We start from the raw sequence: 14,813 nt of genomic DNA, 5'->3' as shown, positions 1-14,813 counted from the left end.
CTCCTACAACTAGCACAGAGACTCCAACAACAACCACAGCTTCTCCCACTACGACAACAGCCACTCCTACAACTAGCACAGAGGCTCCAACAACAACCACAGCTTCTCCCACTACAACCCCAGCTGGCCCTACAACTACCACAGAGACTCCAACAACAACAACAGCCACTCCTACAACTACCACAGAGGTTCCAACAACGACAACAGGTGCTCCCACTACAACATCAGCTGCACCTACAACCGCAGCAGATGCTCCAACAACAACCACAGCTTCTCCCACTACAACCACAGCTGGCCCTACAACTACCACAGAGGGTCCAACAACAACAACATCCGCTCCCACTACAACCCCAGCTGCCCCTACAACTACCACAGACGCTCCGACAACAACCACAGCTTCTCCTACTACAAACACAGCTGCCCCTACAACGAGCACAGAGGCTCCAACAACAACCACAGCTTCTCCCACTACAACCACAGCTGGCGCTACAACTACCACAGAGGCTCCAACAACAACAACAACAGCCACTCCTACAACTAGCACAGAGGCTCCAACAACAACCACAGCTTCTCCCACTACAACCTTAGCTGGCCCTACAACTACCACAGAGACTCCAACAACAACAACAGCCACTCCTACAACTACCACAGAGGGTCCAACAACATCAACAGCCGCTCCAACAACAACAACAGCTTCTCCCACTACAACCACAGCTGCACCTACAATTACCACAGAAGCTCCAATAACAACAACAGTCACTCCTACAACTAGCACAGAGACTCCAACAACAACCACAGCTTCTCCCACTACGACAACAGCCACTCCTACAACTAGCACAGAGGCTCCAACAACAACCACAGCTTCTCCCACTACAACCCCAGCTGGCCCTACAACTACCACAGAGACTCCAACAACAACAACAGCCACTCCTACAACTACCACAGAGGTTCCAACAACGACAACAGGTGCTCCCACTACAACATCAGCTGCACCTACAACCGCAGCAGATGCTCCAACAACAACCACAGCTTCTCCCACTACAACCACAGCTGGCCCTACAACTACCACAGAGGGTCCAACAACAACAACAGCCGCTCCAACAACAACAACAGCTTCTCCCACTACAACCACAGCTGCACCTACAACTACCACAGAGGCTCCAATAACCACAACAGCCACTCCTACAACTAGCACAGAGGCTCCAACAACAACCACAGCTTCTCCCACTACAACCACAGCTGGCCCTACAACAACCACAGAGGCTCCAACAACAACAACAGCTGCCCCAACAACTACTACAGAGGCTCCAACAACAACAACATCCGCTCCCACTACAACCCCAGCTGACCCTACAACTACCACAGACGCTCCGACAACAACCACAGCTTCTCCTACTACAAACACAGCTGCCCCTACAACGAGCACAGAGGCTCCAACAACAACCACAGCTTCTCCCACTACAACCACAGCTGGCGCTACAACTACCACAGAGGCTCCAACAACAACAACAACAGCCAATCCTACAACTAGCACAGAGGCTCCAACAACAACCACAGCTTCTCCCACTACAACCCCAGCTGGCCCTACAACTAGCACAGAGACTCCAACAACAACAACAGCCACTCCTACAACTACCACAGAGGGTCCAACAACATCAACAGCCGCTCCAACAACAACAACAGCTTCTCCCACTACAACCACAGCTGCACCTACAATTACCACAGAAGCTCCAATAACAACAACAGTCACTCCTACAACTAGCACAGAGACTCCAACAACAACCACAGCTTCTCCCACTACGACAACAGCCACTCCTACAACTAGCACAGAGGCTCCAACAACAACCACAGCTTCTCCCACTACAACCCCAGCTGGCCCTACAACTACCACAGAGACTCCAACAACAACAACAGCCACTCCTACAACTACCACAGAGGTTCCAACAACGACAACAGGTGCTCCCACTACAACATCAGCTGCACCTACAACCGCAGCAGATGCTCCAACAACAACCACAGCTTCTCCCACTACAACCACAGCTGGCCCTACAACTACCACAGAGGGTCCAACAACAACAACAGCCGCTCCAACAACAACAACAGCTTCTCCCACTACAACCACAGCTGCACCTACAACTACCACAGATGCTCCAATAACAACAACAGTCACTCCTTCAACTAACACAGAGGCTCCAACAACAACCACAGGTTCTCCCACTACAAACACAGCTGCCCCTACAACGAGCACAGAGGCTCCAACAACAACCACAGCTTCTCCCACTACAACCACAGCTGGCCTTACAACTACCACAGAGACTCCAACAACAACAACAACAGCCACTCCTACAACTACCACAGAGGTTCCAACAACAACAACAGCTGCTCCCACTACAACCACAGCTGCACCTACAACTACAACAGGTGCTCCCACTACAACATCAGCTGCACCTATAACCGCAACAGAGGCTCCAACACCAACCACAGCTTCTCCTACTACAACCACAGCTGGCCCTACAACTACCACAGAGGCTCCAACAACAACATCAGCCACTCCTACAACTAGCACAGAGGCTCCAACAAAAACCACAGCTTCTCCCACTACAACCACAGCCGGCCCTACAACTACCACAGAGGCTCCAACAACAACAACAGCAGCCCCAACAACTACTACAGAGGCTCCAACAACAACAGCCACTCCTACAACGAGCAAAGAGGCTCCAACAACAACCACAGCTTCTCCCACTTCAACCACAGCTGGCCCTACAACTACCACAGAGGCTCCAACAACCACAACAGCCACTCCTACTACTAGCACAGAGGCTCCAACAAAAGCCACAGCTTCTCCCACTACAACCACAGCTGCCCCTACAACGAGCAAAGAGGCTCCAACAACAACCACAGCTTCTCCCACTACAACCACAGCTGGCCCTACAACTACCACAGAGGGTCCAACAACAACAACAGCCGCTCCAACAACAACAACAGCTTCTCCCACTACAACCACAGCTGCACCTACAACTACCACAGAGGCTCCAATAACCACAACAGCCACTCCTACAACTAGCACAGAGGCTGCAACAACAACCACAGCTTCTCCCACTACAACCGTAGCTGGCACTACAACTACCACAGAGGCTCCAACAACAACAACAGTTGCCTTAACAACTACTACAGAGGCTCCAACAACAACAACATCCGCTCCCACTACAACCCCAGCTGCCCCTACAACTACCACAGACGCTCCGACAACAACCACAGCTTCTCCCACTACAAACACAGCTGCCCCTACAACGAGCACAGAGGCTCCAACAACAACCACAGCTTCTCCCAATACAACCACAGCTGGCCCTACAACTACCACAGAGGCTCCAACAACAACAACAACAGCCACTCCTACAACTAGCACAGAGGCTCCAACAACAACCACAGCTTCTCCCACTACAACCCCAGCTGGCCCTACAACTACCACAGAGACTCCAACAACAGCCACTCCTACGACTACCACAGAGGTTCCAACAACGACAAAAGGTGCTCCCACTACAACATCAGCTGCACCTATAACCGCAACAGATCCTCCAACAACAACCACAGCTTCTCCCACTACAACCACAGCTGTCCCTACAACTACCACAGAGGCTCCAACAACAACAACAGCCACACCTACAACTAGCACAGAGGCTCCAACAACAACAACAGCCACTCCTACAACTAGCACAGAGGCTCCAACAACAACAACAGCCACTCCTACAACGAACACAGAGTCTCCAACAACAACCACAGCTTCTCCCACTACAACCCCAGCTGGCCCTACAACTACCACAGAGACTCCAACAACAACAACAGCCACTCCTACAACTACCACAGAGGGTCCAACAACATCAACAGCCGCTCCAACAACAACAACAGCTTCTCCCACTACAACCACAGCTGCACCTACAATTACCACAGAAGCTCCAATAACAACAACAGTCACTCCTACAACTAGCACAGAGGCTCCAACAAAAACCACAGCTTCTCCCACGACAACCACAGCTGCCCCTACAACGAGCACAGAGGCTCGAACAACAACCACAGCTTCTCCCACTACAACCACAGCTGGCCCTACAACTACCACAGAGGGTCAAACAACAACAACAGCCGCTCCAACAACAACAACAGCTTCTCCCACTACAACCACAGCTGCACCTACAACTACCACAGAGGCTCCAATAACCACAACAGCCACTCCTACAACTAGCACAGAGGCTCCAACAACAACCACAGCTTCTCCCACTACAACCACAGCTGGCCCTACAACTACCACAGAGGCTCCAACGACAACAACAGCTGCCCCAACAACTACTACAGAGGCTCCAACAACAACAACATCCGCTCCCACTACAACCCCAGCTGCCCCTACAACTACCACAGACGCTCCGACAACAACCACAGCTTCTCCTACTACAAACACAGCTGCCCCTACAACGAGCACAGAGGCTCCAACAACAACCACAGCTTCTCCCACTACAACCACAGCTGGCGCTACAACTACCACAGAGGCTCCAACAACAACAACAACAGCCACTCCTACAACTAGCACAGAGGCTCCAACAACAACCACAGCTTCTCCCACTACAACCCCAGCTGGCCCTACAACTACCACAGAGGCTCCAACAACAACAACAGCCACACCTACAACTAGCACAGAGGCTCCAACAACAACAACAGCCACTCCTACAACTAGCACAGAGGCTCCAACAACAACAACAGCCACTCCTACAATTACCACAGAAGCTCCAACAACAACAACAGCCACTCCTACAACTACCACAGAGGTTCCAACAACGACAACAGGTGCTCCCACTACAACATCAGCTGCACCTACAACCGCAGCAGATGCTCCAACAACAACCACAGCTTCTCCCACTACAACCACAGCTGGCCCTACAACTACCACAGAGGGTCCAACAACAACAACAGCCACTCCTACAACTACCACAGCTTCTCCCACTACAACCACAGCTGGCCCTACAACTACCACAGAGGCTCCAACAACAACAACAGCTGCCCCAACAACTACTACAGAGGCTCCAACAACAACAACATCCGCTCCCACTACAACCCCAGCTGCCCCTACAACTACCACAGACGCTCCGACAACAACCACAGCTTCTCCTACTACAAACACAGCTGCCCCTACAACGAGCACAGAGGCTCCAACAACGACAAAAGGTGCTCCCACTACAACATCAGCTGCACCTATAACCGCAACAGATCCTCCAACAACAACCACAGCTTCTCCCACTACAACCACAGCTGTCCCTACAACTACCACAGAGGCTCCAACAACAACAACAGCCACACCTACAACTAGCACAGAGGCTCCAACAACAACAACAGCCACTCCTACAACTAGCACAGAGGCTCCAACAACAACAACAGCCACTCCTACAACGAACACAGAGTCTCCAACAACAACCACAGCTTCTCCCATTACAACCCCAGCTGGCCCTACAACTACCACAGAGACTCCAACAACAACAACAGCCACTCCTACAACTACCACAGAGGGTCCAACAACATCAACAGCCGCTCCAACAACAACAACAGCTTCTCCCACTACAACCACAGCTGCACCTACAATTACCACAGAAGCTCCAATAACAACAACAGTCACTCCTACAACTAGCACAGAGGCTCCAACAAAAACCACAGCTTCTCCCACGACAACCACAGCTGCCCCTACAACGAGCACAGAGGCTCGAACAACAACCACAGCTTCTCCCACTACAACCACAGCTGGCCCTACAACTACCACAGAGGGTCAAACAACAACAAGAGCCGCTCCAACAACAACAACAGCTTCTCCCACTACAACCACAGCTGCACCTACAACTACCACAGAGGCTCCAATAACCACAACAGCCACTCCTACAACTAGCACAGAGGCTCCAACAACAACCACAGCTTCTCCCACTACAACCACAGCTGGCCCTACAACTACCACAGAGGCTCCAACGACAACAACAGCTGCCCCAACAACTACTACAGAGGCTCCAACAACAACAACATCCGCTCCCACTACAACCCCAGCTGCCCCTACAACTACCACAGACGCTCCGACAACAACCACAGCTTCTCCTACTACAAACACAGCTGCCCCTACAACGAGCACAGAGGCTCCAACAACAACCACAGCTTCTCCCACTACAACCACAGCTGGCGCTACAACTACCACAGAGGCTCCAACAACAACAACAACAGCCACTCCTACAACTATCACAGAGGCTCCAACAACAACCACAGCTTCTCCCACTACAACCCCAGCTGGCCCTACAACTACCACAGAGACTCCAACAACAACAACAGCCACTCCTACAACTACCACAGAGGGTCCAACAACATCAACAGCCGCTCCAACAACAACAACAGCTTCTCCCACTACAACCACAGCTGCACCTACAATTACCACAGAAGCTCCAACAACAACAACAGCCACTCCTACAACTACCACAGAGGTTCCAACAACGACAACAGGTGCTCCCACTACAACATCAGCTGCACCTACAACCGCAGCAGATGCTCCAACAACAACCACAGCTTCTCCCACTACAACCACAGCTGGCCCTACAACTACCACAGAGGGTCCAACAACAACAACAGCCACTCCTACAACTACCACAGCTTCTCCCACTACAACCACAGCTGGCCCTACAACTACCACAGAGGCTCCAACAACAACAACAGCTGCCCCAACAACTACTACAGAGGCTCCAACAACAACAACATCCGCTCCCACTACAACCCCAGCTGCCCCTACAACTACCACAGACGCTCCGACAACAACCACAGCTTCTCCTACTACAAACACAGCTGCCCCTACAACGAGCACAGAGGCTCCAACAACAACCACAGCTTCTCCCACTACAACCACAGCTGGCGCTACAACTACCACAGAGGCTCCAACAACAACAACAACAGCCACTCCTACAACTAGCACAGAGGCTCCAACAACAACCACAGCTTCTCCCACTACAACCCCAGCTGGCCCTACAACTACCACAGAGACTCCAACAACAACAACAACAGCCACTCCTACAACTATCACAGAGGTTCCAACAACGACAACAGCTGCTCCCACTACAACCACAGCTGCATCTACAACTACAACAGGTGCTCCCACTACAACATCAGCTGCACCTATAACCGCAACAGAGGCTCCAACACCAACCACAGCTTCTCCTACTACAACCACAGCTGGCCCTACAACTACCACAGAGGCTCCAACAACAACATCAGCCACTCCTACAAATAGCACAGAGGCTCCAACAACAACAACAGCCACTCCTACAACGAGTAAAGAGGCTCCAACAACAACCACAGCTTCTCCCACTTCAACCACAGCTGGCCCTACAACTACCACAGAGGCTCCAACAACCACAACAGCCACTCCTACAACTAGCACAGAGGCTCCAACAAAAACCACAGCTTCTCCCACTACAACCACAGCTGCCCCTACAACGAGCAAAGAGGCTCCAACAACAACCACAGCTTCTCCCACTACAACCACAGCTGGCCCTACAACTACCACAGAGGGTCCAACAACAACAACAGCCGCTCCAACAACAACAACAGCTTCTCCCACTACAACCACAGCTGCACCTACAACTACCACAGAGGCTCCAATAACCACAGCAGCCACTCCTACAACTAGCACAGAGGCTCCAACAACAACCACAGCTTCTCCCACTACAACCACAGCTGGCCCTACAACTACCACAGAGGCTCCAACAACAACAACAGCTGCCCCAACAACTACTACAGAGGCTCCAACAACAACAACATCCGCTCCCACTACAACCCCAGCTGCCCCTACAACTACCACAGACGCTCCGACAACAACCACAGCTTCTCCTACTACAAACACAGCTGCCCCTACAACGAGCACAGAGGCTCCAACAACAACCACAGCTTCTCCCACTACAACCACAGCTGGCGCTACAACTACCACAGAGGCTCCAACAACAACAACAACAGCCACTCCTACAACTAGCACAGAGGCTCCAACAACAACCACAGCTTCTCCCACTACAACCCCAGCTGGCCCTACAACTACCACAGAGACTCCAACAACAACAACAGCCACTCCTACAACTACCACAGAGGGTCCAACAACATCAACAGCCGCTCCAACAACAACAACAGCTTCTCCTACTACAACCACAGCTGCACCTACAATTACCACAGAAGCTCCAATAACAACAACAGTCACTCCTACAACTAGCACAGAGACTCCAACAACAACCACAGCTTCTCCCACTACGACAACAGCCACTCCTACAACTAGCACAGAGGCTCCAACAACAACCACAGCTTCTCCCACTACAACCCCAGCTGGCCCTACAACTACCACAGAGACTCCAACAACAACAACAGCCACTCCTACAACTACCACAGAGGGTCCAACAACATCAACAGCCGCTCCAACAACAACAACAGCTTCTCCCACTACAACCACAGCTGCACCTACAATTACCACAGAAGCTCCAACAACAACAACAGCCACTCCTACAACTACCACAGAGGTTCCAACAACGACAACAGGTGCTCCCACTACAACATCAGCTGCACCTACAACCGCAGCAGATGCTCCAACAACAACCACAGCTTCTCCCACTACAACCACAGCTGGCCCTACAACTACCACAGAGGGTCCAACAACAACAACAGCCGCTCCAACAACAACAACAGCTTCTCCCACTACAACCACAGCTGCACCTACAACTACCACAGATGCTCCAATAACAACAACAGTCACTCCTTCAACTAACACAGAGGCTCCAACAACAACCACAGGTTCTCCCACTACAAACACAGCTGCCCCTACAACAAGCACAGAGGCTCCAACAACAACCACAGCTTCTCCCACTACAACCACAGCTGGCCTTACAACTACCACAGAGACTCCAACAACAACAACAACAGCCACTCCTACAACTACCACAGAGGTTCCAACAACGACAACAGCTGCTCCCACTACAACCACAGCTGCACCTACAACTACAACAGGTGCTCCCACTACAACATCAGCTGCACCTATAACCGCAACAGAGGCTCCAACACCAACCACAGCTTCTCCTACTACAACCACAGCTGGCCCTACAACTACCACAGAGGCTCCAACAACAACATCAGCCACTCCTACAACTAGCACAGAGGCTCCAACAAAAACCACAGCTTCTCCCACTACAACCACAGCCGGCCCTACAACTACCACAGAGGCTCCAACAACAACAACAGCAGCCCCAACAACTACTACAGAGGCTCCAACAACAACAGCCACTCCTACAACGAGCAAAGAGGCTCCAACAACAACCACAGCTTCTCCCACTTCAACCACAGCTGGCCCTACAACTACCACAGAGGCTCCAACAACCACAACAGCCACTCCTACTACTAGCACAGAGGCTCCAACAAAAACCACAGCTTCTCCCACTACAACCACAGCTGCCCCTACAACGAGCAAAGAGGCTCCAACAACAACCACAGCTTCTCCCACTACAACCACAGCTGGCCCTACAACTACCACAGAGGGTCCAACAACAACAACAGCCGCTCCAACAACAACAACAGCTTCTCCCACTACAACCACAGCTGCACCTACAACTACCACAGAGGCTCCAATAACCACAACAGCCACTCCTACAACTAGCACAGAGGCTGCAACAACAACCACAGCTTCTCCCACTACAACCGTAGCTGGCACTACAACTACCACAGAGGCTCCAACAACAACAACAGTTGCCTTAACAACTACTACAGAGGCTCCAACAACAACAACATCCGCTCCCACTACAACCCCAGCTGCCCCTACAACTACCACAGACGCTCCGACAACGACAACAGGTGCTCCCACTACAACATCAGCTGCACCTACAACCGCAGCAGATGCTCCAACAACAACCACAGCTTCTCCCACTACAACCACAGCTGGCCCTACAACTACCACAGAGGGTCCAACAACAACAACAGCCGCTCCAACAACAACCACAGCTTCTCCCACTACAACCACAGCTGTCCCTACAACTACCACAGAGGCTCCAACAACAACAACAGCCACACCTACAACTAGCACAGAGGCTCCAACAACAACAACAGCCACTCCTACAACTAGCACAGAGGCTCCAACAACAACAACAGCCACTCCTACAACGAACACAGAGTCTCCAACAACAACCACAGCTTCTCCCACTTCAACCACAGCTGGCCCTACAACTACCACAGAGACTCCAACAACAACAACAGCCACTCCTACGACTACCACAGAGGTTCCAACAACGACAAAAGGTGCTCCCACTACAACATCAGCTGCACCTATAACCGCAACAGATGCTCCAACAACAACCACAGCTTCTCCCACTACAACCACAGCTGTCCCTACAACTACCACAGAGGCTCCAACAACAACAACAGCCACTCCTACAACTAGCACAGAGGCTCCAACAACAACCACAGCTTCTCCCACTACAACCACAGCTGCACCTACAACTACCACAGAGGGTCCAACAACATCAACAGCTGCCCCAACTACAGAGGCTCCAACAACAGCCACTCCTACAACTACCACAGAGGTTCCAACAACAACAACAGCTGCGCCAACAACTACGACAGACGCTCCAACAACAACCACAGCTTCTCCCACTACAACCACAGCTGCCCCTACAACGAGCACAGAGGCTCCAACAACAACCACAGCTTCTCCCACTACAACCACAGCTGCCCCTACAACGAGCACAGAGGCTCCAACAACAACCACAGCTTCTCCCACTACAACCACAGCTCGCCCTACAACTACCACAGACGCTCCAACAACAACAACAGCCACTCCTACAACGAACACAGAGGCTCCAACAACATCAACAGCCGCTCCAACAACAACAACAGCTTCTCCCACTACAACCACAGCTGCACCTACAATTACCACAGAAGCTCAAATAACAACAACAGTCACTCCTACAACTAGCACAGAGACTCCAACAACAACCACAGCTTCTCCCACTACGACAACAGCCACTCCTACAACTAGCACAGAGGCTCCAACAACAACCACAGCTTCTCCCACTACAACCCCAGCTGGCCCTACAACTACCACAGAGACTCCAACAACAACAACAGCCACTCCTACAACTACCACAGAGGTTCCAACAACGACAACAGGTGCTCCCACTACAACATCAGCTGCACCTACAACCGCAGCAGATGCTCCAACAACAACCACAGCTTCTCCCACTACAACCACAGCTGGCCCTACAACTACCACAGAGGGTCCAACAACAACAACAGCTTCTCCCACTACAACCACAGCTGCACCTACAACTACCACAGAGGCTCCAATAACCACAACAGCCACTCCTACAACTAGCACAGAGGCTCCAACAACAACCACAGCTTCTCCCACTACAACCACAGCTGGCCCTACAACTACCACAGAGGCTCCAACAACAACAACAGCTGCCCCAACAACTACTACAGAGGCTCCAACAACAACAACATCCGCTCCCACTACAACCCCAGCTGACCCTACAACTACCACAGACGCTCCGACAACAACCACAGCTTCTCCTACTACAAACACAGCTGCCCCTACAACGAGCACAGAGGCTCCAACAACAACCACAGCTTCTCCCACTACAACCACAGCTGGCGCTACAACTACCACAGAGGCTCCAACAACAACAACAACAGCCACTCCTACAACTAGCACAGAGGCTCCAACAACAACCACAGCTTCTCCCACTACAACCCCAGCTGGCCCTACAACTACCACAGAGACTCCAACAACAACAACAGCCACTCCTACAACTACCACAGAGGGTCCAACAACATCAACAGCCGCTCCAACAACAACAACAGCTTCTCCCACTACAACCACAGCTGCACCTACAATTACCACAGAAGCTCCAATAACAACAACAGTCACTCCTACAACTAGCACAGAGACTCCAACAACAACCACAGCTTCTCCCACTACGACAACAGCCACTCCTACAACTAGCACAGAGGCTCCAACAACAACCACAGCTTCTCCCACTACAACCCCAGCTGGCCCTACAACTACCACAGAGACTCCAACAACAACAACAGCCACTCCTACAACTACCACAGAGGTTCCAACAACGACAACAGGTGCTCCCACTACAACATCAGCTGCACCTACAACCGCAGCAGATGCTCCAACAATAACCACAGCTTCTCCCACTACAACCACAGCTGGCCCTACAACTACCACAGAGGGTCCAACAACAACAACAGCCGCTCCAACAACAACAACAGCTTCTCCCACTACAACCACAGCTGCACCTACAACTACCACAGATGCTCCAATAACAACAACAGTCACTCCTTCAACTAACACAGAGGCTCCAACAACAACCACAGGTTCTCCCACTACAAACACAGCTGCCCCTACAACGAGCACAGAGGCTCCAACAACAACCACAGCTTCTCCCACTACAACCACAGCTGGCCTTACAACTACCACAGAGACTCCAACAACAACAACAACAGCCACTCCTACAACTACCACAGAGGTTCCAACAACGACAACAGCTGCTCCCACTACAACCACAGCTGCACCTACAACTACAACAGGTGCTCCCACTACAACATCAGCTGCACCTATAACCGCAACAGAGGCTCCAACACCAACCACAGCTTCTCCTACTACAACCACAGCTGGCCCTACAACTACCACAGAGGCTCCAACAACAACATCAGCCACTCCTACAACTAGCACAGAGGCTCCAACAAAAACCACAGCTTCTCCCACTACAACCACAGCCGGCCCTACAACTACCACAGAGGCTCCAACAACAACAACAGCAGCCCCAACAACTACTACAGAGGCTCCAACAACAACAGCCACTCCTACAACGAGCAAAGAGGCTCCAACAACAACCACAGCTTCTCCCACTTCAACCACAGCTGGCCCTACAACTACCACAGAGGCTCCAACAACCACAACAGCCACTCCTACTACTAGCACAGAGGCTCCAACAAAAACCACAGCTTCTCCCACTACAACCACAGCTGCCCCTACAACGAGCAAAGAGGCTCCAACAACAACCACAGCTTCTCCCACTACAACCACAGCTGGCCCTACAACTACCACAGAGGGTCCAACAACAACAACAGCCGCTCCAACAACAACAACAGCTTCTCCCACTACAACCACAGCTGCACCTACAACTACCACAGAGGCTCCAATAACCACAACAGCCACTCCTACAACTAGCACAGAGGCTGCAACAACAACCACAGCTTCTCCCACTACAACCGTAGCTGGCACTACAACTACCACAGAGGCTCCAACAACAACAACAGTTGCCTTAACAACTACTACAGAGGCTCCAACAACAACAACATCCGCTCCCACTACAACCCCAGCTGCCCCTACAACTACCACAGACGCTCCGACAACAACCACAGCTTCTCCCACTACAAACACAGCTGCCCCTACAACGAGCACAGAGGCTCCAACAACAACCACAGCTTCTCCCAATACAACCACAGCTGGCCCTACAACTACCACAGAGGCTCCAACAACAACAACAACAGCCACTCCTACAACTAGCACAGAGGCTCCAACAACAACCACAGCTTCTCCCACTACAACCCCAGCTGGCCCTACAACTACCACAGAGACTCCAACAACAGCCACTCCTACGACTACCACAGAGGTTCCAACAACGACAAAAGGTGCTCCCACTACAACATCAGCTGCACCTATAAACGCAACAGATGCTCCAACAACAACCACAGCTTCTCCCACTACAACCACAGCTGTCCCTACAACTACCACAGAGGCTCCAACAACAACAACAGCCACACCTACAACTAGCACAGAGGCTCCAACAACAACAACAGCCACTCCTACAACTACCACAGAGGCTCCAATAACCACAACAGCCACTCCTACAACTAGCACAGAGGCTCCAACAACAACCACAGCTTCTCCCACTACAACCACAGCTGGCCCTACAACTACCACAGAGGGTCCAACAACATCAACAGCTGCCCCAACTACAGAGGCTCCAACAACAACAACAGCCACTCCTACAACTACCACAGAGGTTCCAACAACAACAACAGCTGCCCCAACAACTACGACAGACGCTCCAACAACAACCACAGCTTCTCCCACTACAACCACAGCTGCCCCTACAACGAGCACAGAGGCTCCAACAACAACCACAGCTTCTCCCACTACAACCACAGCTGCCCCTACAACGAGCACAGAGGCTCCAACAACAACCACAGCTTCTCCCACTACAACCACAGCTCGCCCTACAACTACCACAGACGCTCCAACAACAACAACAGCCACTCCTACAACGAACACAGAGGCTCCAACAACATCAACAGCCGCTCCAACAACAACAACAGCTTCTCCCACTACAACCACAGCTGCACCTACAATTACCACAGAAGCTCCAATAACAACAACAGTCACTCCTACAACTAGCACAGAGACTCCAACAACAACCACAGCTTCTCCCACTACGACAACAGCCACTCCTACAACTAGCACAGAGGCTCCAACAACAACCACAGCTTCTCCCACTACAACCCCAGCTGGCCCTACAACTACCACAGAGACTCCAACAACAACAACAGCCACTCCTACAACTACCACAGAGGTTCCAACAACGACAACAGGTGCTCCCACTACAACATCAGCTGCACCTACAACCGCAGCAGATGCTCCAACAACAACCACAGCTTCTCCCACTACAACCACAGCTGGCCCTACAACTACCACAGAGGGTCCAACA

At 51.7% G+C, this 14,813-nt stretch overlaps 3 protein-coding genes across 3 annotated transcripts; all 3 read left to right on the top strand.

The window, feature by feature from the left end:
* Positions 1 to 1,253: 1,253 nt before the first annotated feature.
* LOC134033895 (mucin-5AC-like) lies at positions 1,254 to 5,156 on the top strand (the record flags this gene model as incomplete). Its single annotated transcript, XM_062478180.1, has 5 exons — positions 1,254 to 1,715; positions 2,295 to 2,437; positions 3,041 to 3,439; positions 3,572 to 3,899; positions 4,341 to 5,156. Coding segments are annotated over 5 exons (2,148 nt in total), but the record flags the coding sequence as incomplete, so codon positions are not given.
* A 2,553-nt stretch (positions 5,157 to 7,709) lies between these two features.
* Positions 7,710 to 10,799, top strand: LOC134033894 (mucin-5AC-like; the record flags this gene model as incomplete). The annotated part of the gene is made up of 4 exons (XM_062478179.1): positions 7,710 to 8,145; positions 8,941 to 9,209; positions 9,672 to 9,993; positions 10,222 to 10,799. Coding segments are annotated over 4 exons (1,605 nt in total), but the record flags the coding sequence as incomplete, so codon positions are not given.
* A 33-nt stretch (positions 10,800 to 10,832) lies between these two features.
* LOC134033893 (mucin-5AC) lies at positions 10,833 to 14,270 on the top strand (the record flags this gene model as incomplete). Its single annotated transcript, XM_062478178.1, has 3 exons — positions 10,833 to 11,780; positions 12,312 to 13,040; positions 13,503 to 14,270. Coding segments are annotated over 3 exons (2,445 nt in total), but the record flags the coding sequence as incomplete, so codon positions are not given.
* Positions 14,271 to 14,813: the final 543 nt, after the last annotated feature.

This window comes from Osmerus eperlanus, chromosome 14 (genome assembly GCF_963692335.1).
Source record: "Osmerus eperlanus chromosome 14, fOsmEpe2.1, whole genome shotgun sequence".
NCBI lineage: Eukaryota > Metazoa > Chordata > Actinopteri > Osmeriformes > Osmeridae > Osmerus > Osmerus eperlanus.
The sequence above is the reverse complement of the archived record's forward strand: the minus strand, read 5'-3'. Positions and strand labels throughout refer to the sequence as shown.